The 24385-nt window shown below is 43.4% G+C and overlaps 2 protein-coding genes across 6 annotated transcripts in view; both read right to left on the reverse strand.

The window, feature by feature from the left end:
• Positions 1–335: 335 nt before the first annotated feature.
• On the reverse strand, positions 336–19875 carry LOC106564723 (dual specificity mitogen-activated protein kinase kinase 7). 2 transcript variants are annotated; one of them, XM_014131011.3, is made up of 12 exons: positions 19465–19875; positions 15100–15147; positions 11006–11153; positions 10767–10833; positions 10447–10560; positions 8858–8977; positions 8635–8742; positions 8227–8406; positions 7922–8002; positions 6879–7021; positions 6680–6725; positions 336–6449 (listed from the first exon to the last, which is right to left on the reverse strand). In XM_014131011.3, the coding sequence occupies exons 1-12, from the start codon at positions 19586–19588 to the stop codon at positions 6309–6311; spliced, it is 1320 nt and encodes a 439-aa protein (XP_013986486.1). In that variant the 5' UTR covers positions 19589–19875; the 3' UTR covers positions 336–6308. The 2 variants fall into 2 exon arrangements, with proteins under 2 accessions (XP_013986486.1, XP_013986487.1); XM_014131012.3 differs by lacking the exon at positions 15100–15147 and having other exon boundaries at positions 19465–19872.
• Positions 19876–20530: 655 nt separating this feature from the next.
• The window catches only part of LOC106564724 (serine/threonine-protein kinase N1), a 67199-nt gene continuing 63344 nt past the window's right edge, over positions 20531–24385 (reverse strand). For all 4 annotated transcript variants that reach the window (XM_014131014.3, XM_014131017.3, XM_014131015.3 and 1 more), the window contains exons 17-23: positions 24044–24220; positions 23896–23958; positions 23729–23805; positions 23418–23560; positions 23061–23168; positions 22690–22770; positions 20531–22541 (exon numbers count right to left, since the gene is read on the reverse strand). In XM_014131014.3, the coding sequence (XP_013986489.2) occupies positions 22338–22541; positions 22690–22770; positions 23061–23168; positions 23418–23560; positions 23729–23805; positions 23896–23958; positions 24044–24220 (853 nt within the window). In that variant the 3' untranslated portion in view covers positions 20531–22337. The remainder of the gene's footprint in view (positions 22542–22689; positions 22771–23060; positions 23169–23417; positions 23561–23728; positions 23806–23895; positions 23959–24043; positions 24221–24385) is intronic.

The following is a 24385-nucleotide window of genomic DNA, read 5'->3' on the forward strand; positions in this document are numbered from 1 at the left end:
CATTAAACAGTAAATCAACATTGTTTGGCCTTACGTTGCAGTGTTTTTTTCAGTAGCTCGATCATGATCAATGTTAAATTCACAAAATGTTATACACAATGTAATAGGAAGGTTTAATTTAATGCATTTGTCTAACATTCTAGTTTTCAATTGACATGAAGATCATCTAATAAGGAATGTTTCATGCTTTACAAAAAGTACAACTTTTCCCAATCTATTTGTAGGACTCCTACTGAAAATACAACAATATGCTTAAGCTTTATAAAAACTAACATTGGTTTGAGTCATAAGAGGCAGGCAGGCTTCAGGCAATAAGGACTCATGTAACACATCTCTGCAACTTTTCTTTTCTTTATTTGATTTGTCTCCAAAAAAATCCTGAGGTATTCACAATATAATGGCATTTATTCTGTTTGAAATACAGGAAATGAAACGGAAAATGAAAAGACAGCGAAAAGCAGAGTGAGACAGTAGCTGTGTAGATTGATACAACCGTCAGAACAAACCCTTTGAGTTATACATACAAACAAAAAGCCATGGAATTGCAATGGAGATGGAAAAAGTACACCATTTTCCACTTTCAAATCGAGCAAGTCATGCAATACTGCATTTAGAAACCCTAGGGAACAAGCAAATTATTCTTTACCAACGGTTTCCACCTCGCTACAAGAGTGCAGGTTAAATACGAGCCAATCAGTCCACTTCGGAATAGAAAACTATTACTTCAGTCATAGTATGCGTAAAACGTTGACTGCTAGTCTGTTTCAGAAGGATAATTCATTACTTGTGTAAAACCAATCCAAGTTTCAAACAGTAGGAGCTAACTTAAGTGGTTGTTAGCATAGCACTTTCTTTAATACCACCCATGTTGTAAATGTTAAGATATAAACCATAACCTCTGTTTGGCTTGACTGAGCAGGATTTCAATTAAATGAGTGCACACACACTAAAGTACACAAACATGAAGCCAGACATCCTACAGCTCAGCCAAGCCAGTACTAAAAGAGCATACAGCATCTAGACTTTAATAAACCACTCCATTATAATAGCAATGTTTCCTGTGGGTTAGTGTGGTTTGATATTTGGCTTTTGTATCAACGGCAAGGCCAATGACAGACAATTCTCATTACCATGTGTGTCTTGTTTGGCTTAAAATATATATAAAAACAGACTAATAAATAAATAGTGAAAATACATATACATTGTTGAAATCAGTTTTTTTCTGCCAGTCGCAGGTCTGGGATTGGTCAAACTGGACGTCTGCAACCCGAAAGAGCTCCCAACCCGACTCAAAAACTGCCCAAGTGCAAACGCCATTCATGACTATTTCAGCATTAATAAGACGCTCTCTCATTGGCTTCGTCTCAAATGGCACCCCATTCCCGATGTAGTGCACTACTTTAGGTGCACCATTTTGGGAATAGGGTGACATTTCAAAAGTAGTCAAATTAGTTTGACCATACAGCTTAATACAGCATCAGAGAACCACAAAAACAAAGTGGGACTTCTGGGTAGAAATAAAAAAATAAAATGGCACAAAAGATTTAAACCGAGAAACATCAATCGTTATATTTTGATCATTGAAAGAAATAAAACAAATTCAGTTAAGAGGATATCGGAGGACCAAGGTTTCACAGCGACACAGCGTGAAGTGGCTAAACGGAGCAGTGAATGTGATCGCTCCGCTTTGCGAGAAAAAGACAACTTTGACCCCGGCGTTCCGGAACGACAGAAAGAAGACTTCAACTACACTGTCACACCCTTGCCATCTCAACCACTCTCTAGGATCATCTGGAAATGTATTTATTCAATTTGGTGTCATCTTTTCCCTGAATATAATAAAAGTTGTAAAAATGTTTCTTTTTAAATGGACGAAAAAGGTGAATAATAATCATAGACTTTTGGTACACAGACCTTGCCCTCCATCCATCCTCACAGCTAATTGAATGAAAGACACACGGCACATTTAAGAACAGACAAAAAAAAGACAAAATGGTCTGTTGCTAAGATCTACACAAATGACAACTCATTCTCGCCATGAAACCAACTAAACGACAATACAAGTAAAAATGTATATTGCAAATAGCAGATTGAAAACAAGTCAAGAGAACATAAAGGCAAAAGTGTCTTTTCCTAAGTAAACAATTAAACATTTGGCAAAAAAAGAATATGTAAAAAAATTATAAATAAAGATAGTTGTGCCCCCCCCCAAACATAATCTAAAATCAATAGCAGTTACATCAGCGACAATAACATGCAATTGATATACTTACAGCATTGGACTAACAACTCCCAAACTACAAACCCCATTTAACCCACCCCAAAAACTACAACCCTACGGCTCCACCCCAACCCCAATACAATCCTTAAATAGTCAGCTCACTCAAAAACACGTCTCTCACTTTACTCATTTTCCCTCTGGACTAGCTGAAGGCATGATTTCAACCGTACTAGGGAGAAGATCTCATATTGGTCACCAAGTCCAGTTTCATCACCATATGTTTATATACAGGAGGACTCCCTAACGTACAGCAAGCTGACAGATTTGAATGACTGCATAGTGAAAATGATATTTGGTTTTACTTACAGATGGGCCGATGACACACCCTCCCACCCCCAAGGTACAGCGCAGCAGCAGACTATGTGCATCCAAAATGGCACCCTAGTCACTACATTGTGCACTACTTTTGACCAGGGGTCTTATGAGCCCTGGTGATAAAGTAATGCACAACATATGGTGTGATTTCAGAGGCACCCTACCAGAGTACATCTTTAACAGCGCTGGCTTTGCCACTGCCTGCTAAGAACACACAAAGCCACTAAACGGCAGTCAATCATCACCACTGTGGACATACTGTCTATAGCCTACATTTGGTGTGTGTGTGTGGCGCGCCACCGCTGTCCTTGGCAATGGGTTAGAATTAGTATTCAAACTTTTTTTTTTATTATTATACATTTTACGAACACACACTAAAAACACCCAAGTCATTCGGTTATGGACTAAACCAACAACAACAAAAAGTTCCTGCTGTTTTCAGAAAGGTGAAGAGTGGCACAGTCACCTGTCAGGTGTTTTCAAACCACGTGTGTGTGCTTATAAACAGATAACAGCAAAACAAAAGAGAAAGTTGACAGTGGGAGACTGGGTCTGACACAGCACTGGACAGCCAAGACTGGGGGAATAGAGTGCACTTTCTAGTGATTTTGGACAACCCAAGAGGTAGAGAGCATGTAAATAGTACTAATAGAAATACATAAAGTCAGTATTTTAAAACTTTGTTTTAGCAAGTGGGCCAGGCAGCCTAGATTGTATAATAATGTGTCTGTCATTACTACCTGATTGCCTATAGAACCAAAATCAAAGAGCCATGGTTCAAAGTAGGTACATGATGATTTGTGGCGGGGCAAAGACAAACATAACGCAAAGAACCAACACTGTTCTCTATTCCACAACGATAAGAGAACCATGTATATTCTACCTGCAACACAGCCAATCTCCTGAACTCTCCCAAGACTTGGTGATGGTGAGCAGTGGCTTATTACAGTACCAGTTTACACAGTAAATAGGTCTGTCTGGCTGAGTGGGTGTGATTGCTGTGCCCAGGCTTTGTCAGAGTACAAGTCTCTCCCTGTATTCTACACACACAGGCATTGCTACCCCTAAAGCACCCCCTTCCCCTATCCCTCACTAGCTACAGAGAAACTCTGAATATATCGTAGTCCTAGTAATCAATTAGAAGATCAATAACTCGTTTTCGTTGATGACACCTTTGGTGTGTAACGTCAAGGGTCGAGCTTCCAGGAGGCCCACGGACAGACAGACGGACAGACAGACAGACCATTCTAAATCAGGGTGACCCTGGACTACAATGTCCAAGATCAGGGAGCAAAAGGTCAAGGTTCACAGGTCAGGACGGACAGACGGACACTCCTTCACTAATAACGACTAGACTTTGCGGTGCTGTAGTGCGATATAATTGTGACTACAACATACTATTACATTGTTAGATACGTGTGAGGTGTACATCATCTGTGTGGATTAGTTTAGTGACGTTAACCTATGCTACTCATCTATAGGTTTAGCTCTCTGTCAGTGTTCCCTCACACCATTCACCATCAGACATGCTTTTCTGTATTTGGTATTTGTAAAGACATTGCATTACTTCACTTATTTGGTTTAAAAAGATAAGCATTTGTCCTTTGGGGGACAATTATCGACAGCAGAGTCTAAAGCAAAAATTTAGCAGCAGTAGTAGCAATGTAATAAATAATTAAATATTTTATGAAAGATACAATAATGAATAGAACAGCAAACAATCAAAACAAATCCTAATTCACTCCCTAAAAATCATAATTGGTATATTGGTGCAACACCATTGAAAGCTTTTACAATGTCCAGCTAGCTTTAGCATCTGATCCATTGCCTGCCTATGGCTGAATTTAGGGCTCCAAAATATCTCTCCTTACATCTCTCGGTTATCAAAACACTCACTTTTCTGCTCAGTCACTCTCCCTCACTAGCTCGAGACGGCCCTTAACTTTCTGTCGTGTACCCCTCTTGACCTCCTGTCTCACTTTCTTATCCTTCTCTTCCTCCGCTCCTTTTCACCTCATCCTTTCATCCCAAATACTTTTTAATCCAACTCTTTCCTCATCTTGCTTCTCCCTAGCTCTTCTTCTGCACATATTCATAGTCGACGTTTCCGGTTCCCTCTCTCCATTTCTCTGACATACCGTTGATCTCCCTCTCCTATCGTGTCTGTGTCTAGCATAGGATTTGGCTTGGTGTGTGTTGGGGAAGTTTGATCCCAGATCTGTCAGTGACATCTTGCAAACTCCTAATGCTAGGGGGGGGTAGTCTTCTCTACCTGGCTTTGGCTCTGGCCCTGCAGGAGGGAAGGCAACAGTCAGGAGCAACGAGAGGGCCTTGTGTGACACCCTCAACCCGACAACTACCACCTTTGGTTTGACAAAACTGTGGAGCCTCTAAAAGATGGAACAGCAGAAAGAATGAAAGAAAGATGAGGGTGAGTGTCTGAGTGCCATTGAGAAAGAGCAGAGAGGGAGGGTTGAAATGCTCCACAGCCAAAAATATGTTATTGTATTATTTGTAAAAGGGCAAGCTCCTGTCTCTTGACAAAAATAACTCACGCCTCCCCTCCAAACGGTTTTCTTTTGTAACACTTCTCTTCAACAATAAGCAACACTGCTTTAAATCTCATCTACCTGGCAGTACAGTTTCCCTGACTGAGTTTCTCCACAACAGCTGGGGTAAATACAGTAAACCAAGTCCGATAAAAGGCAGACTTTTGTTGTCCTCTCCCCTCATCCTTTTCTCCTCCTCTGTATCCCTCCACCTATTATCCAGTTCCACTCAAAACCATCCTGAACTGAAAATAAATACAAAACACCTTTTCTACAGAGCTATGCATAACCCTACTTTTTTCGTATTTTTTGCAGTTTTTCCCAATTCAAAGCTGCTAGAACATGTACTTGTTGATATTCTCTCTAAGCATTTGAATCAAAGTTAATGTTTCTGTCATCTATAGTATTTTCAAAACTATGGTTAAAAACCAGACTGAATCCAGACTGAAACAAATACAGCGGGTCTAGTTGGTCTGTTAGAGCTACAGTGGGACAGCTATATGCCATCCATAATAGTGAGCGTACACTTGTGTCTTAGTACACACACACACTCATACACAACCTGTTGAAGAGTAAGTATAGAAATAAAACACCCGGCTGAATTTTGCACTGAACCTTCCACTTCTGAGCCTAGCCATCACTGCGGATGAAACTGGGCCTCTGGGCTTGCCGTAGGGACTTTTACATTGTCTTAACACTACATGATGTAGCAGAAATTAGCTCCAGTGTGTATTGACTACTCTGTTGTCAGACCCCGTAGCTATGACTAGGGCCTGAGCTGGAACTGAACAAGATTATACAGGCGCGTGAGATATGACTAGTGAGTGAGTAGTATTTCTGTATGCGTTTAAACACAAATGCATTTACAGTATCACTACGGTACGTCAGTATCTAATGGATGGAAAAGTGAGCATGCATTAGAGTAACCTACAGTATGTGCCGAGGTGTTCACGATGATAATGTACATGTGCTGATATGACTTCTGACGACGCCTAACTACAGTGTGAAGCTCTACTCTCCCGCGTGTCTGTCTGTCCTGATCCAGACTCAATCAGTCAATCAATCAATTCACCGAGCCAGTCTGTCTGTCTAGGGTTATAGGCCTACTCCGTGTCTCCATCCCTCTCCGGGGTCTCCCGGCTGCAGGCTCCAGTAGCCGGGGGCTACCTGCTGAACAGCGAGTGGAGCTGGTGCTGGCTGTAACATTGGCTGCTGCGCGGCGACTCAGTGCGCTCCATCACCGCCTGGAACCAGCCCGCCACATCCACCACCAGCACCTCATAGCGCCGAATGAAACTGTGCTCCTGGGGGAGGGGGAGACAGAGGGATAACAATGAGAGGGAGGGGAAGGGCAGAAGAGAGTAGAGTTAGAACACTGCGTCCATTCACTTTCTCTAACGTACAGATTTTTTATTCTACTAAACATTTAATTTAGACAACATTCTTCCCTTTGTCTCTTTCTTGTAATCCCTAATAACGATTTAGAGTGGTGGTGGTTAATCAGTGTGTGAAGAGCTGGAGAGGAGAGACTTACGAGCAGCTTGTGGTATTTTGGCCTTTTTCTGTGATCCTTTGTGAGGCTGTGGAAAGAGGCAGTCAATGACGTAAAAATTGACAAAAAGCACTTGATATTACTTAGCAACTGTACTGTCAGTAGAGACTGGTTTTGAGAGCAGTAAGACTGCAGAAATATATAATAAACTCTCTCAATGAGTCAGTGTGTTTTGTCTCACCAGTCTTTGACGAAGGACTGGAAGTCGAGGGAGAAGTCCATGCTGAGGGGGAGCGAGGGAGGGTCTTCCTGCAGCACTTTGGTCAGGACCTCAAAGTCAGTCTTGCAGTTCTTATAGGGGAACTGTCCTGTGGCCAGCTCCACCTGCAGGCCGAGGTGACACATTACAGCGTTAAGGCCAGTTTATACTTGGTCTAACAACATGTCTGTAGACAATTAGAACGACTTTTACATTTATACTACAGTGGAATGTCTGTAGGCCGTCGCTGTGACTCAGTTTTCTTGTTGTGACTACCGCTATGTCCGTTGTTGTGGTTACCAGACTACCACAGCAGCCTAACCAAATCCTTGTGAGTTGATGTATGAGTCCTAAAATTCTCAGATACAATGACCAACTTATTTCGTCACACTGTGGCAGGAAGTTATTTTCTGTACGTATACCATTACCTTGTAAATAATAGTGTTGAGTTTATTTTCATTATTATAGGAATAAAAAGTGGCTAAAGTTAAGACGTTGTCAGCTATACTCTGGTCATTATTTGAACTGGCTAACGAACCAAAACATTGTTTAGAAAATTGCTTTTAGTTGCCTGGCTTGCTAGGTTGACATTTACTGAATTCACTTTTAAAAACATAATTTACTGCCCTTAAAATAGAGAAGGAATGCTATTTTGAGCACCGGATTGCTGACATCGTTGTGTGTTTATACTTTTCCATAATGACAAGTTTGATGTCGGGCGACAGAATGTTCATGATGTCGCTACGTAAATTGGACACCATACGTAAACCTAGACACCATTTCATGCTCCCTTGAAGATGTGAAAAGCTGGATGGGTGTAAACAACATGGCGGAAAGTCCACCAAGCCTACCAAATGGCTTTTGATCCTTTCAGATGGATGACGGGACATTGAGAACTGTCAAAGCGTAGAAGGTAGGTAAAGCTCTCAACTTTTGGCCAGTGCCACGTACGAAGGCACAGGACTGACCAAAAGAAGTGCCCTACATAGGGAATAGGGTGTGATGTAGTAGTGTAGGTGGTTTACCAGAGAGATGCCCAGGCTCCAGACGTCTGCTCGGATGTCATAGTCAGGCTTGCTGGGATCTGGGGGGTCTATTCTCTCAGGCTGGGGACACAGAAACAGGCTTCGGTTAGGGGGAAACTGTATTTCTTGTACCAATACAAAGGGAAATTAAAAACATTTACAGAGGACAGCAGAATTCAGCATTTTTATGTGCAACCCAGGTGGAAAAATAGTGGTGCTTTAAAATGGCAGCCTTCACGTCGGTAGGTTAAACATGGTAGAGTGTAATGGTAGTGTGTGTGTGTGTGTCCACCAAGGTGACTCACAGCCATGTAGGCAGCACAGCCGGCGCTGCGGGTCTTGGCCTTGGAGTCGACGAGTCGTCCGCTGATGCCAAAGTCACACAGCTTGATCTGGCCCTTGTTGTCCAACAGAATGTTGGAGGGCTTCACATCCCGGTGGATCACACCATGCTTCTCCTTCAGGTACAGCAGAGCCGATACGATCTGTAGACACACAAAGGGTAACACACTACTACATTGAAGAGAAGGTGAACAAACCTTTTACGGGATGGGGTCAATTCCATTTGAACTAAATTCAGGAGACGAACTGAACATAAAGAATCGTAATTGAAAATGAAGGGCAATTTCTTATTCAGAACTTGAGTTTCTGTTCAAAGCCTGAATTGAGGGTATAAGAGAGCAAGAGATAATAGATGAGATGGAGAGACTCACTGCTACAGTCATCTTGCCCAGGATGCGTTCAGGGATGGGCCCCTGGATCCTCTTCTTGAGTTTCTCAGCACACGTCCCCATCAACTCCATTGCGATGAACACATCCGTCTGAGGACCAATCACAGTCAGTCACATAACATTGGCATTTTAAACAGAACAGTGAAACTGCTACAATATGGTTTAAATGGTGTGACATACTAAATGATCTGTGCGTGTGACTCACGTTGGTAACTATGGCACCGTAGCACTGGATGATGTAAGGGCAGTCGTGGCTCTTCAGCACAACATCCAGATCCATCAGAATCCTCTTGTTCTCGTCCTTGTTTCCTGTCCGGCGCATTTGCTGGTGACGCACACAATAAATCAGTCATCAATATTCAACGTTGATATTTTAGTTGAGGGAGAACTTCAAGCAACTGGATGGCATCACTAATTTACAACGCCGCCCACCCCGCACACCTGTCTAGCACTTAACCATTAGCCAATCACATACTGCCGGTTTCCCGGACACCGATTAGGACTAATCCTACACTAAAAAGGAGATTTAAAGGGGATTATCCACTATAAGTGCTTCATGGTCCAATCTGTCTGGGTAACCATAATAACCTACCTCACTCCAGAATATCAGCTGTTTCCAGCATCTCACAGCCCCATCCAAACCAAAACTACCCCCCCTCGCATCCAAACCTATTCCCACCCCCCATCCAAATAGTCACCAGATGGTGAAAAGTGAAACTGTATATGATTGAAAGATAGGCCTACCTCTATGTATTTTAACAGAACACACTGATTATAATGTTTATACCAGCCAGTTAAGGCTGAAAAAGACAATAGCATTCTACATATTAAATTGCATCGCTATAATAGATCATTTACAGCTCCAGTGTCTGCCATTATCCCTGTAGGCCATGTTGTTTGTGCTTGTAACCATAACTGTGTATACCAAGAAAAAGCATTGTAAGCAACTCCCCATAGACTAGTAGTGACTGACTTCCTAATAGTTAAACAGTTAAGATAAACAGGGGGGGGGGGGGGGGGGGGATTTAACAATGCTTAATTGTAGCGGTGACGATACAGTATAATTACTATCATTGTGTGAGGATAAACAATGGAAGCCAAAACCCAGAGAGAAACCGATAGAAAAAAAGAACAGCGATACTGAACTGACAAACAGCCCAGGGCTGCCTCCAACAGTTATATCCTCTGGCCAAATCGGCTGCTATGGAATTATGTGTTCTGCCACAGTAGGAAAAACCAATGCTATGGCAATAGAACATCCACACAGCACTTGCATAACAGAATAGGCCTAACATTTCGAGCTGCTGCCCTCTGGAAGGCGATTAAGGTTCCCACTGTTCAGCAAGAATAGGAGCAAGGCTAGTTTCATGCCACTAGGCTATCGAACAGTGGGATATAGGACAGATGCAGGCCCAATACACAGTCAGACAGTAGGCCGCAGAGACATTGAATATGTGAAAACGTGTACTAACGTTCCAGTTCTGTACTGCATGTAATATGTTGTGTTTGTATGCTGACACCACTAAATTAATATCCATCTAAATGGACAATAAAATATAGTGTATCGTAAGTGTCAAATTGCAACAAGACAATGCATCCAGGACAACAGAAACAGAGCAGAGGCCGGATGGACAGACTTTTCCATCCTCAAGACATGAGGTGCTTATAATGAAAGTGAAGTGACCCCCTGCCAGACAATGTAACGCGCTTCCAGACTGCCTGTTTAAAATGCAATCCGGTACTATTGTATATTGTCTTAATGCCAACAAGCTGTGGTTGGAGGACAAGGCTTACTTTGACGGCGATGACGTGGCCCGTCTTCTTGAAGCGCACTTTGAACACCTGACCGCACGTGCCGCTGCCGATCTCCCCCTCGCTGATCAAGTCACTGACCTCGGCTGGGTACCGCTGAGAAGGGGAACAGGTGACGAATCACAACATGTCAATGACAAACATACATGGCATAAGTAGCATGATGTACTACAGTACCCATAATGCTCTGTGTATGATATCCAGTTATAATGGCATCTCCTTGTCAATACAGCACATTATTTTAATGAGTAGAGAGAAATACAAAAAACAAAATAACTTCAGGCAATGATATAGTCCCTTACCTGGCCGTCGATCTTTAGGTAGCCTGTCTGTTTCATGATCTCCTGCAGCTTCTGGTCTATCTCTGCACTAAGGGGACACGGCACAGACACACAAAAAGGTTAGGTGTGTCATTTGACGAATGTGTGTGAATGGAAGCGTCTTTTTTTTTTTTTTTTTTACTTTCTGTATCCCTTTCCATTACATGAATGCTCCGTGTGCATCTGATCATGCATGTGTGTGTATGCTCCGTTTGTCTTACTTCTCCAGGCTCTTCACCAGGCCGTACTGTGGCGTGGGCAGGTTGAGCATGTGTCGCGGGCGGCTGGGGTAGGAATGGTGCTGGGGTGAGCTCTCAGAGGACGAAGAGCGACTCCCCCCTCCGTCGTTAGCCAGGGGCAGCTGAAGAGCTGGGGGGGGAGCAGGAGAGGAGGATCATAAAGAAGGGAAGGTAAAAGAAGACCGGGGCTGTCCTTTATTAGCCTGGGGCCAGTCTGTTTTAGACCGTTTCTGCTTTAGGAAACTTGTCGTCGTCTGACACCCAGGCTAGTGTTAATGTAATCAATTCCACTCTTCTTTCCTCATCTCTCATCTTAATGATCATTGATCTTACAGCATTGAAGTGGAATCTATCTTGCTCTTTGACCAAACAGTGACAGAGAGAGACCTAAGGAAAGGAAGCCAAATAGCATTGGAGCACTGGGATTCTGCTAACTCCGTCACTGACGGGCTATTCAAAACACACTGACAGTTACAGGTCTACAGTGCATTCAGAAAGTATTCAGACCCCTTGACTTTTTCACATTATGTTACAGCCTTATTCTAAAATGGATTAAATAAACAATTTTCCTTAACACACAAGACCCCATAATGACAAAGCGAAAACAGGTTTAGACATTTTTACAAATGTATTAAAAAAAATAACAGAAATACCTTATTTACATAAGTATTCAGACCCTTTGCTATGAGATTCGAAATTGAGCTCAGGTGCATCCTGTTTCCATTAATCATCCTTGAGATGTTTCTACAACTTGATTGGAGTCCACCTGTGGTAAATTCAATTGATTGGACATGATTTGGAAAGGCACACACCTGTCTATATAAAAGTCCCACAGCAGATCGTGCATGTCAGAGCAAAAACCATGCCCTGAGGTCGAAGGAATTTTCTGTAGAGCTCCGAGACAGGATTATGTCAAGGCACAGATCTGGGGAAGGGTATGAAAAAATGTCTGCATTATTGAAGGTCCCGAAAAACACAGCGGCCTTCATCATTCTTAAATGGAAGAAGTTTGGAACCACCAAGACTCTTCCTAGAGCTGGCTGCCCAGCCAAACGGAGCAGTCGGGCCTTGGTCAGGGAGGTGACCAAGAACCTGATGGTCTCTGACAGAGCTCCAGAGTTCCTCTGTGGAGATGGGAGAACCTTCCAGAAAAACAACCATCTCTGCAGCACTCCACCTTTATGGTAGAGTAGCCAGACGGAAGCCAATCCTCAGTAAAAGGCACATGACAGCCTGCTTGGAGTTTGCCAAAATGCACTTAAAGGACTCTCAGAGAAACAAGATGCTCTGGTCTGATGAGACAGAGATTGGACTCTTTGGCCTAAATGCCAAGCGTCACGTCTGGAGGAAACCTTGCACCATCCATTCGTTGAAGCATGGTGGTGGCAGCATCATGCTGTGGGGATGTTTTTCAGCGGCAGGGACTGGGAAACTAGTCAGGATCAAGGGAAAGATGAATGGAGCAAAGTGCAGCGAGATCCTTACAGTCAAGACAACGCAGGAGTGACTTCTGGACAAGTCTCTGAATGTCCTTGAGTGGCCCAGCCAGAGCCTGGATTTGAACCCGATCGAACATCTCTGGAGAGACCCGAAAGTAGCTGTGCAGCAACGCTCCCCATCCAACTTGAAAGAGCTTTGACAGGGTCTGCAGAGAAGAACGAGAGAAACTCCCCAAATACATGTGTGCCAAGCTTGTAGCGTCATATCCAAGAAGACTCGAGGCTGTAATTGCTGCCAAAGGTGCTTCAACAAAGTCCTGAGTAAACTGTCTGAAAATTTACATGAAATGTGATATCAGCAATTTTTTTTATTGCAAAAAATTCTACAAAAACAGTTCTTGCTTTGTCATTACAGGGTATTATGTAGATTGAAGAAAAACAACATTTTAGAATAAGGCTAACGTAACAAAATGTGGGAAAAGTGAAGGGGTCTGAATACTTTCTGAATGCACTGTATAGGTTGGCTTATAAAATTCAGTGTCATTCTACTTCAAGGTCTCACCCATTGCCTCTCAATTTGTACACATTTAGTGCACTATGGGCCTTGGTCAAAAGTAGTGCACGATAAGGGGAAATGGTACCATTTGGGACTTCATGTTTCTATTCAGAATTCGAAAGGAGTGAATGAAAGCAGTCCATGCTCAATTTGACCTTGACGGACAGACAGAGCAGGGCAGTGTAAGTAGAACGATATCAGTTCAGTCTCCAGAGGTCGGCTGTGAATGTCTATAGACCACAATACAAACACTTCGACAAGACATTCCTCAAGTATTAGCAATAGCAAGACAACCCTTAACCTGTATATTAGCAAAGCATAGGTAAACAACTTCAATTGAACTTGAAGACTTGTTTAATCGATCCATTTTTACTTCATAATTTGACACAAAGGCAAAAAGTGTTATTGTTCAAGGAGACAACACTTCAAAGTGATATAGACAGGGTGAGCACTGAGCAGTGGAGACCAGCTACGAGAGTAGTGTTAGCTTTGACCCGCCATGCAACCACAGAAACAGACCATGCATTCAGACTGCTGCTCAGTCAGTATCTAGCTAGCAGCACCACCAAATGGAGTGGACCCTCGGCCGCAGAACATTGGAGCTCTCTCAGTGATTTCTGACCTCAGAGACCACCACGAAGAGGACATGGAGAGGACTCCAAAATCCCCCCCAACCCTCAGTTCAGACCATTCAATGTATTTTCTTCAGATGAAATCAATTCATATATGTTTTATACACTGTGTGAAGAGCGCACCATTCCTAATCTGTGAATGGGGCCATTTGGCAAAGGGCACCTTTGGAGCCTTTTGTTTGTTTGAGGTTTTCAAAGCAACGAGGTAGTGTTGAGCAGTTTTTTAAAATGCCTTTTCAAGAGAAAAATGCACCAATGCCAGGCAGTAGCTTTTAATCCTGGTTCAATCACCTGCAGCCAGGACCTGCTCACTGGAGAGAATCGGTTAGTGGGGGTTAGTAGTGGACTCAGGCAATTCTTGGTTTGGCAAAGACCAGACAGTCCTCCACACAGCTAGATCCAGACAGACACACACACAGCAGCCACTTAGGCACCTCTGGCAATTGACAGTGCCACTGCAAGGGGGATGCCAGGAGACCAGGAGAGAATGCTTAGTGTTCTTTGTGCGCCAACTATCTGACCCTGAGAAAGAGAGCATGGAAGAAACAGACCGACAGATGCACAACAAGAGAGACAGAAATTGACCTGTTAGACAGCCTGAACTGCAGAGCAAAGAGAATGCCAGCTTGGACACAGACCCAGCCTGGATGGAAGACATGACAGACAAACAGACAGACTGAAGGACAAGTCTTCAGACATGAAAAGAGGAAGAGGTGGTCAGATTTGGCAACAGCAGCACTCCTGCAGACCAACCGGTGGTGGTATGCTGGATTAGACTGTGTAATAAAAACCGTGCAGGAAGCCACATGCACCGTGTCTCTGCATCCAGCAAAACAGGGGTTAATAATATCCTCACACACACACGCAGACCCAGGCATACACACTGCCCTGCCACTGGCATTCACACACAGAGAAGAAGGGATGGAAAGATGGAGGGAGAATGAGATTAGAGTGCAGGTGAGAGTGGCGACCAACTGGGGATATAGTGCAAATGGCCACTTGGAGAAAAAAAAAACGGGTCAGAATAGTCTTTGAATATTTTAGGGTGCGCTGTACACAATTGAGGGCTAAATATCAATTTTACACAACAATAGCCTTAGCCTATTACACATATGTTGTGAGAGGAGAATACATTGGCTGTGTGTTGTGTACTGCAATTAATTTAGGCCTACATTCAAATCTAAGGATAATGTATAAGCGCTGGTAAGGTATCATTCAGGCCAGTCATTCATGTTTGGTGAAACCATCTGAAGAATGTATGAAGTTACTAGCGTCGTTCTGTTCTGAGCTACTGAGGATGAAATGTTCCCTTGCTGTTGAATAGGAGTAGTGACATGGAGACGGGGAGAGATAGGAGAGTAAGGGGAGGGATAAAGAATGGATTGTGAGAAAGAGAGGGAAGGATGGAGGGTGCAGTGGCAGAGAGAGAGAGCGATGATTGAATGATACCTGCACGCTGGGAAGGAGCTGGAGCAGGACTGAGCTGGATCACGATGACTGGACAGAGGAGAGAAAATACACACGTACACATTACTGCACTGTTCAGTGCCAGGTACTCACTCACACATACCCTGTCTAACACCCACAGAGACTCACCAATAAACTACCACACACATACCAATGAACTACAACCCCATACTAACACACGCACACAAAACAAAATGAAGGAAGGTTCAATCAATCAAGAGCACCTCAGATACACCAGTTGATATGCTATGTGTGCGAAAATAAAAAAAAACACTAGCACCTCAAATGCTGAGCTCGTCAAAGATAAGAGGGAGGCATTACCACACCATCTTTGCTTTCCCACGCCGTTAGCTTTCCAATGAGGCTGGTTGTAACGCAAACCCCACTGGATCATTCATGTTGTCAGATTTGGTGGGGAAAATAAGTGAGAAGAAAACGCATCAAATACCTTGATTGAAAAGTATAGAAATTGACCTCAGGACAACACCACCACTATCAGCATAGGGTTGAGTACCCATATCACCACATTACACTGAACGTGGCTGGCATTGAATGGTGCAAGGTGAAATTCACCCATAAGCATTGGGCAGGAGTCTGTTTGAAATGTTTGACCTTCATATCGGCTGATCCTAAATCGGGGCTGTTGGGATAAATTCCACATGGTGCATTTTGGTGGCAAAGTCTCTAGCTAACCAGTTATATTATGCCCACACATTCTGCCAGATGTGTTCGTCTACATTATGACCAAAACATTATCTGCCAAAGATGTTCAAGACTGCCGAAATAAAGAAATATCCATCATGTCCAAAATATGACAACAGCATTCATGCAAAACAAATTACGGCTTATCAGACATTTTATCTTTATTTAACCTGGTAGGCTAGTTGAGAAAAAGTTCTCATTTGCAACTGCGACCTGGCCAAGATAAAGCATAGCAATTCGACACATACAACAACAGTTACACATGGAATAAACAAAACATAGTCAATAATACAGTAGAACAAAAGAAAACAAAAAGTCTATATACAGTGAGTACAAATTAGGTAAGTTAAGGCAATAAATAGGCCATGGTGGCAAAGTAATTACAATATAGCAATTAAACACTGGAATGGTAGATGTGCAGAAGATGAATGTGCAAGTAGAGATACTGGGGTGCAAAGGAGCAAGATGAATAAATAAATACAGTATGGGGATGAGGTAGGTAGATAGATGGGCTGTTTACAGATGGGCTATGTACAGGTGCAGTGATCTGCTCTGACAGCTGGTGCTTAAAGCTGGTGAGGGAGATATGAGTCTCTAGCTTCAGAGATGTTTGTAGTTCGTTCCAGTCATTGGCAGCAGAGAACTGGAAGGAAAGACGACCAAAGGAGGAATTGGCTTTGGGGGTGACCAGTGAGATATACCTGCTGGAGCGCGTGCTACGAGTGGGTGCTGCTATGGTGACCAGTGAGCTGAGATAAAGCAGAGACTTGTAGATAACCTGTAGCCAGTGGGTTTGACGACGAGTATGAAGCGAGGGCCAACCAACGAGAGAGTACAGGTCGCAATGGTGGGTAGTGTATGGGGCTTTGGTGACAAAACGGATGGCACTGTGATAGACTGCATCCAGTTTGTTGAGTAGAGTGTTGGAGGCTATTTTATAGATGACATCACCGAAGTCGAGGATTGGTAGGATGGTCAGTTTTACGAGGGTATGTTTGGCAGCATGAGTGAAGATGCTTTGTTGCGATATAGGAAGCCGATTCTAGATTTAATTTTGTAAGTCTGGAAGGAGAGTTTACAATCTAACCAGAAACCCAGATATTTGTTGTTGTCCACATATTCTAAGTCAGAGCCGTCCACAGTAGTGATGCTGGACGGGCGAGCAGGTGCAGGCAGTGATCGATTGAATAGCATACATTTAGTTTTACTTGCGTTTAAGAGCAGTTGGAGGCCACGGAAGGAGAGTTGTATGGCATTGAAGCTCATCTGGAGGTTAGTTAACACAGTGTCCAAAGAGGGGCCAGAAGTATACAGAATGGTGTCATCTGCGTAGAGGTGGATCAGAGAATCACCAGCAGCAAGAGCAACATCATTGATGTATACAGAGAAGAGTCGGCCCGAGAATTGAACCCTGTGGCACACCCATAGAGACTGCCAGAGGTCCGGACAACAGGCCCTCTGATTTGACACACTGAACTCTTATCTGAGAAGTAGTTGGTGAACCAAGCGAGGCAGTCATTTGAGAAACCAAGGCTGTTGAGTCTGCCGATAAGAATGTGGTGATTGACAGAGTCGAAAGCCTTGGCCAGGTCGATGAATACGGCTGCACAGTAATGTCTCTTATCGATGGTGGTTATGATGTCATTTAGGACCTTGAGCGTGGCTGAGGTGCACCCATGACCAGCTCTGAAACCAGATTGCATAGTGGAGAAGGTACGGTGGGATTCGAAATGGTCGGTAATCTGTTTAACTTGGCTTTCGAAGACCTTAGAAAGACAGGGTAGGATAGATATAGGTCTGTAGCAGTTTGGGTCTAGAGTGTCACCCCCTTTGAAGAGGGGGATGACCGCGGCAGCTTTCCAATCTTTGGGAATCTCAGACGATACGAAAGAGGTTGAACAGGCTAGTAATAGGGGTTGCAACAATTTCAGCAGATCATTTTAGAAACAGAGGGTCCAGATTGTCTAGCCCGGCTGATTTGTATGGGTCCAGATTTTGCAGCTCTTTCAGAACATCAGCTATCTGGATTTGGGTGAAGGAGAAATGGTGGGGGCATTGGCGGGTTGCTGTGGAGGGTGCCGGGCAGTTGACCGGGGTAGAGGTAGCCAGGTGGAAAGCATGGCCAGCAGTAGAGAAATGCTTACTGAAATTCTCAATTATAGTGGATTTATCAGTGGTAACAGTGTTTCCTAGCCTCAGAGCAGTGGGCAGCTGGGAGGAGGTGCTCTTATTCTCCATGGACTTTACAGTGTCCCAGAACTTTTTTGAGTTAGCACTACAGGATGCAAATTTCTGTTTGAAAAAGCTAGCCTTAGCTTTCCTAACTGCCTGTGTATATTTCTTCCTAACTTCCCTGAAAAGTTGCATCTCACGGGGGCTATTCGATGCTAATGTAGAACGCCACAGGATGTTTTTGTGCTGCTCAAGGGCAGACGGGTCTGGAGTGAACCAAGGACTATTCCTAGTTCTACATTTTTTGAGTGGGGCATGCTTATTTAAGATGGTGAGGAAGGCACTTTTAAAGAATAGCCAGGCATCATCTACTGACGGGATGAGGTCAATGTCATTCCAGGATACCCCGGCCAGGTCGATTAGAAAGGCCTGCTCGCAGAAGTGTTTCAGGGAGCGTTTGACAGCGATGAGGGGTGGTCGTTTGGTCGCAGACCCATTACAGATGCAGGCAATGAGGCAGTGATTGCTGAGATCTTGATTGAAAACAGCAGAGGTGTATTTGGAGGGCGAGTTAGTTAGGATGACATCTATGAGGGTGCCCGTGTTTACGGATTTGTACCTGGTAGGTTCATTGATCATTTGTGTGAAATTGAGGGCATCAAGTTTAGATTGTAGGATGGCCGAGGTGTTAAGCATGTCCCAGTTTAGGTCACCTAGTAGCACGAACTCAGAAGATAAATTGGTTTAGAAAATGGAAACACCCGACAAGATAACAGCTGTTGTTTAGTGTTGTAGTTACTAACACCACAATACTCGTGCAATTTTTGGACGTGACAAGAGCCATTTTCAGGGGTAGCTTGCAAGCTATCTTGAACGTTATAGCTGACAAGTTTGTTCACGCAACTAACTGGCAAGCTGCGTTAGCTCGAAAAGCTAACGTTAGCTTAACTGGCTACTAACAACATTGACTCGGTCAAAATCATACTGGGAGTTTCGCTAGAAATGTATACACACACACACAAGCCATGTCTGCTTAATGAACCATATTAGACCAGATATACATGTCAAATACTGAAGACAGCTAATTGTTCCGTGCCGAGAAATTAACAACAAATTGTCTGACGGATGGATGATAAGGCCTGCTAGAGCTAGCTGCTAGCCAGCAGTTGATAGGACAGAACCAAGACACAGTTCGGGATTTAAATTGAGTTGTTTCTGTTACAACGTTGCACTGATATCAAATGCTGGTTTACATAGTTTCAAAAAGTTTATGTGATATGTTATATACATGCTCACGCATGACACCTCTGGGCAGGGAAACGTCCCGAGCTGGGGTATTTGTTTATCCATTTAGCTTGTTAGCATGTTAACTAACAGCAGCAGCATATCCCTATTACACCCCCTCTCTCTGCCTCTCCTTTCGTTTATTTTCCCTGTTCTCTCTCCGTTACCGACTCCCCCAAGGATACTCACTTGGCCTCGGACGTGAACGTTGTGGACTCATGTCGATATTGAGGTCAATTCTTCTACGAGCTTCTTTATTTTCTTGCTTTAGTTTCTCCTCGATTCTGGAGAGTCTCTGTTCCAGCGACGACATCTTGAAAAACTGAACACTATCGATGATATATTATATTTGAGTAGATAACCGAGTGACCACTTTAACGATGGAAATATATGCCCTCAATGATTGAAGGCAGGCGCGATCAGGTGGGACCATTCTAGCCAATGAGAGGGCATATACGAGTGTTAACAAGCACAACTAAGTCGTTTTTCTCAAAGTTGCCAGAATGCCACGTTCATCCACTTATATCAATATATGTGTAATAGCCTAAACATTACGAAACTTCTATTCGATCAAATAAGCCTAACGTAAATCAACTTCCGACACTCTCATATACCTCCGTACAGAAAAAGGGCTTATCTCACCCGGACAGATTTTGGGCGGAGTAAATCCTCTCGCTTCGCCTCTTCCTCTTTGGCACCATCGAGCGTAGACTCCCTCTCTTGTGGACTATACAGACAGGGACGGCTGATGTCCCAATGCCCTCCCTGTTTGAAACAATCTCAGGTCACACATTTCCATTGGAAATTGGCTTGCTTGCATGTTTGGAATAGCATGTTGTAAAACTTTGTCAAGCTTTGGGGCCATAGAACTCATTGACACAATGTAATCAATTAAAGTATGCATGTCAGTTTATCATGCAAATACATATACTATTTTCCCAAATTAGCATAGTCCTACAATTTACTATCTCCTCACACAGTCGCATTCAAAACAGAAAACTGCATTTTTGTGATTTATTTTAAGGTGGATGTTGATGTTTGAATCTATTTTTTTGTTTCATACATTAATCGGAGAGGACATGAGTTGATACTTTCAGGATATTCTTCATGAGTTTACATGGTAAAGCTTGTCTATAAATTACTTTTGTTTTATGACCATCTTACTTGTGAAGATACAGTATTGCATTAATAGCAGGGAGGTGACAGAGAATGGTCTGATGAGACGCCCAATCAAACACAGTAAACCGTATACACATGTTTTTCCACCAGATTTTCTTTATAAATAACTCATCTCATACTTTCACTTCCTTTTGTATAGTCATACACAAGATAAGTAGTCGGCAGCCAGACAAACATGATTCACAACATACCCCCATACACAGAGACAAGGGAGGTCAAGTATGTTTTCTATTGACTTCTGCAGATGAGCATGTATTGTAGTTGGAGGATGAAGCTGCCTCTAAGTTCTAATCTAAGGTCAGTTTTCTTTTCCTAATGGATGTGGTTAGAATAAACTGATCCTAGATCCGTTCATAATGGTCACTTCAACCTGGAGAAGCATTGAGTATGATTCATTGCTTCAATGTGTTTCCGCTTCATGCCACTGATTGAATTTGAGTGTCTTGAGCATTAAAGTCTCTCAGTGTGTGTGTGTGTACGTTTGTGTGAATATTTAAATGTTTGGAACGAGACATGCATCCTTCAGACTTTCGTTTGTGTGTGTGTGTTCAAATATGACCAAATGGCACAGGTGTAGAATGCTACATGACACACCCTTATATAAAATTCACAGAATGGACCAATTAAAAGGCGACCGGATAAATTCAATAACGCTCTGTTGCTTATTTCAACAACTTCATCATTATCAACCAAAAACTGAACCAAAAGCACTGTCACCGTCGATTTTTTCTCTCCATAATAACAACTAAAATCAGAACATTTTAAAGAATGTTAAAAGGGCAACAATTGCCCATTGTGAATGCACTAGTGATCTGGTTGGATCAGAATTGACCGTTCCTCCAAGCAGTGGTTCTTTACCCCTTTTGAGACACAAGACTAGCATTGGGTAACTTGATGGGTGATTGTTCACAACATTGTAACTATATATATATATATATATGATTCTACACACTGTTGATTCACCTTCCTCCAAGCAACCATTTTGATAGGCAGATGGAGGTACTTCCTTTTCTCCTCTTAGCATTTATGTAAAACTTTATCACCCTTATTGCATACCAAGGACCACATTTGGTTACTAAGGACCACAAAATAACAAAATGAAATGCATTTCTATAGATCCCAGTAGAAATGTAAGGCATCATTTCAAGCCATTCACCCACCACACCCTCTCCCAAATATTATTTGTGTTTTGTCACAGTATGAAGGAACCAGGGTTGGGGTCCATTCCATTTCAATCCAGGAAATAAACTGAAATTCCAATTGATTTCCTGAATTGACTGAATTGAAATGGAATGGATCCCAACCCTGAACGTTACATGGAGATCCTCCTCTATCCTCAGAGCAGACTACAACACTGGCACAAAGGAGGATGGAACTGGAAGGCAAAGTTAAAGGGGTTGACTGTGTAGTAGAAGTTACACATGTTATGACAAGTTCTTGTAAGGACACAGCCATTGGAGTGTTCTAGATAGGGAGGAGGTGACACACGCTTAATGGGCATCACAGCTTCTTTTTTTCTTTCTTCTTTTCCTTTGGAAAACATAGTCATGTCTCATTGTAACAGAACTTCATTTCCCATCAACCACTTGTCCTCTTGATGGGCCCCTTCTCACAGTTATGTGAGATGCTGCTGCAGTGTAAAAAAACACACCAAAAAAACACAGCCACAGAGTGTAAATGGCAACACAGCCACAGAGTCTGGGTCTGCATTAATCTCCTCTAGTTCATACCTCCCACACAGACAAACTCCACTACAGACCGACCCTTCTCAGTTTCTCATATCACATTCACAGTGTGGTGGATGCAGCAGACCACCCTTGCAGACTGCCGTGACCCCATGACCCTCATATGATGATGTGATAGAGGTCACGACCTTCCGACCCCTAGCAGAGGTCGGAGACGTAGTCGAAGTCGCAGAAGCCGTCCTGGTCCTTGCGGGAGAGCGTGCGGGGCTCGCGCGGCGGTGTCAGGGTGGGAGGCTCGGCGGTGAACTCCTCGTCGAAGTTGCTGACGTCCTCTCGGCCCTTGATGGAGGGAACGAAGGGAGGGGGCAGCTTCCTCTGTAGCAGGGCCTCCCAATCCAGACCCTGGAGGAGAGAGAGAAAAAAAAAGAGGGTTAACAAAAAGCTAAATCACGGTGGACAAATATGTTCCTGTAAAATTTTATTTTTTTTCAAGTGTGGGATGAAGAGAAATGGAAAAAGATAAATATGGTGTCATGGATTTCTGACTCACCCGGAAGAAAGGCTGTTTCTTTATCTCATCAGCATCTTTCTCACCAGAGCCTAGTCTTCTCTCAGGGTTCCTCCTCAACAGCTGTTCCCCCCCCACACACACACACACACACACACACACACACACACCACACACACACAAATATTGATTGCCATTATAGAAGTCAAATTACCAGCTGTTATACTAAACTTGCTAACGAGATAATTATGGGGGATATTGGGAGAGAGTCTTATCAGAACTGCTGTTCCCAGGTAAACAAAATCATGAATTAAAAGAGACAAGAACTACAACATTACCATCATTAAATGGACAAATCTGTGAGGTGCCACAGACCATGGACCTATGGTGTGAGAGTGTGTGTGGCCACCTACCCTCCTCATGATGGCGATGGCCTCTGTGGAGAGGAATCGTGGGTAGCGGACCTCATCATTCACGATGCTGTCAAACACCTCCTCCTCATCGTCACCAGGGAAGGGCGACTAGCAGAGAAATACACTCAGACAGTTGAGTGGGAAACCCATTTCGAAATACCAGACCTCACAATAATAGACACAAACCAAACCCAAGGGGATGTGTCGCATCACGGAAAAGATAGTACATTTCTTTTCACTGTATGTATACAGCCACCAAGTGACGTTCGTTAAATAGGTCTACTCAAATAAAGAGTGAATAGATATTTTCTGTCCTTCCATAGCTATATTTTGTCCAACTCTTCAATGAAGTCTCACCTCTCCCACCAGCATCTCATAGACGAGGACCCCGAGGCCCCACCAGTCTACTGCTCTGGTGTAAGAGGTGTCGGTCAGGACCTCAGGGGCCAGGAACTCTGGAGTACCACAGAACGTACTGGTCCTGTCCATATAGCCCATCCCTATAGAGGGGGAGATGTTATTACACAGTGTTACGCAGGCAGGCAGGAAGAGACGAACGCAGGCAGACACACACAAAACTCGCACTCACATAAGTGTTCACACACACTAGTTATCCAGATGTGCGCGTCATAGAAGTGTAAAGATTCAACAAACTTCTGACCACTCACCTTCTTTACAGAGTCCAAAGTCGGCAATCTTTACATATCCGTCTGTATCCAGCAGTAAGTTGTCTAGTTTAAGGTCTCTGGAGGAGGGAGGAGATGTTACAGACCGGTCATGGGTTTGGATGGAACGCTAAGAGTGTAGCTGTGTGTCGAGTGTATCGTTGACTCACCGGTACACAATCTTGTGGTCATGGAGAAACTGCAGCCCCAGAACCACACAGGCTGAATAGAACCTGTAGACAGACAGAAACATGTAAGACACCTCTTCAAAAAACAAAATGGAGTACACACACACACACAAACTCTGGGACTACGTACACAGCCCGTGGTTCAGTGAAGACATCAGCGTGGATGTGCATCATGAGGTCACCGCCAGCCGTGTACTCCATGACGAAGCACACGTGTTCCGGGGTCTGGAAACATGCAAACAGGTTGACCAGGAAGGGGTGGTGGGAGACGTTCACCGTCTCAAAGATACGCTTCTCACACATCAGACTGGAGGCAGGGAGAGGAGGAAAACAACAACGGAGGTGGTGAAAATGAGATCTGTGCTTTCAGAGTTCAATTTCAAGCCCTGTGTGCTAACAAATTGTTGCTGTCATGTAAAAAAACAAGTCAAGTTTGTAAATGTATAAATGAAAGGTCTACACACACACACAC

Source organism: Salmo salar, chromosome 12, assembly GCF_965601325.2.
Source record: "Salmo salar chromosome 12, fSalSal1, whole genome shotgun sequence".
NCBI classification, from domain to species: domain Eukaryota; kingdom Metazoa; phylum Chordata; class Actinopteri; order Salmoniformes; family Salmonidae; genus Salmo; species Salmo salar.

Bases quoted from the DNA above. Each gene is read 5' to 3' on its own strand.
- LOC106564723 (XM_014131011.3), bottom strand. From the start codon at position 19,588: ATGTCGTCGCTGGAACAGAGACTCTCCAGAATCGAGGAGAAACTAAAG. The intron at 10,834-11,005 runs GTAAGACAAACG...GTGTCCCCTTAG, and splicing joins CTGGTGAAGAGCCTGGAGAA to TGCAGAGATAGACCAGAAGC. The intron at 6,726-6,878 runs GTGAGACAAAAC...CTCTTTCCACAG, and splicing joins CAGTCCTTCGTCAAAGACTG to CCTCACAAAGGATCACAGAA.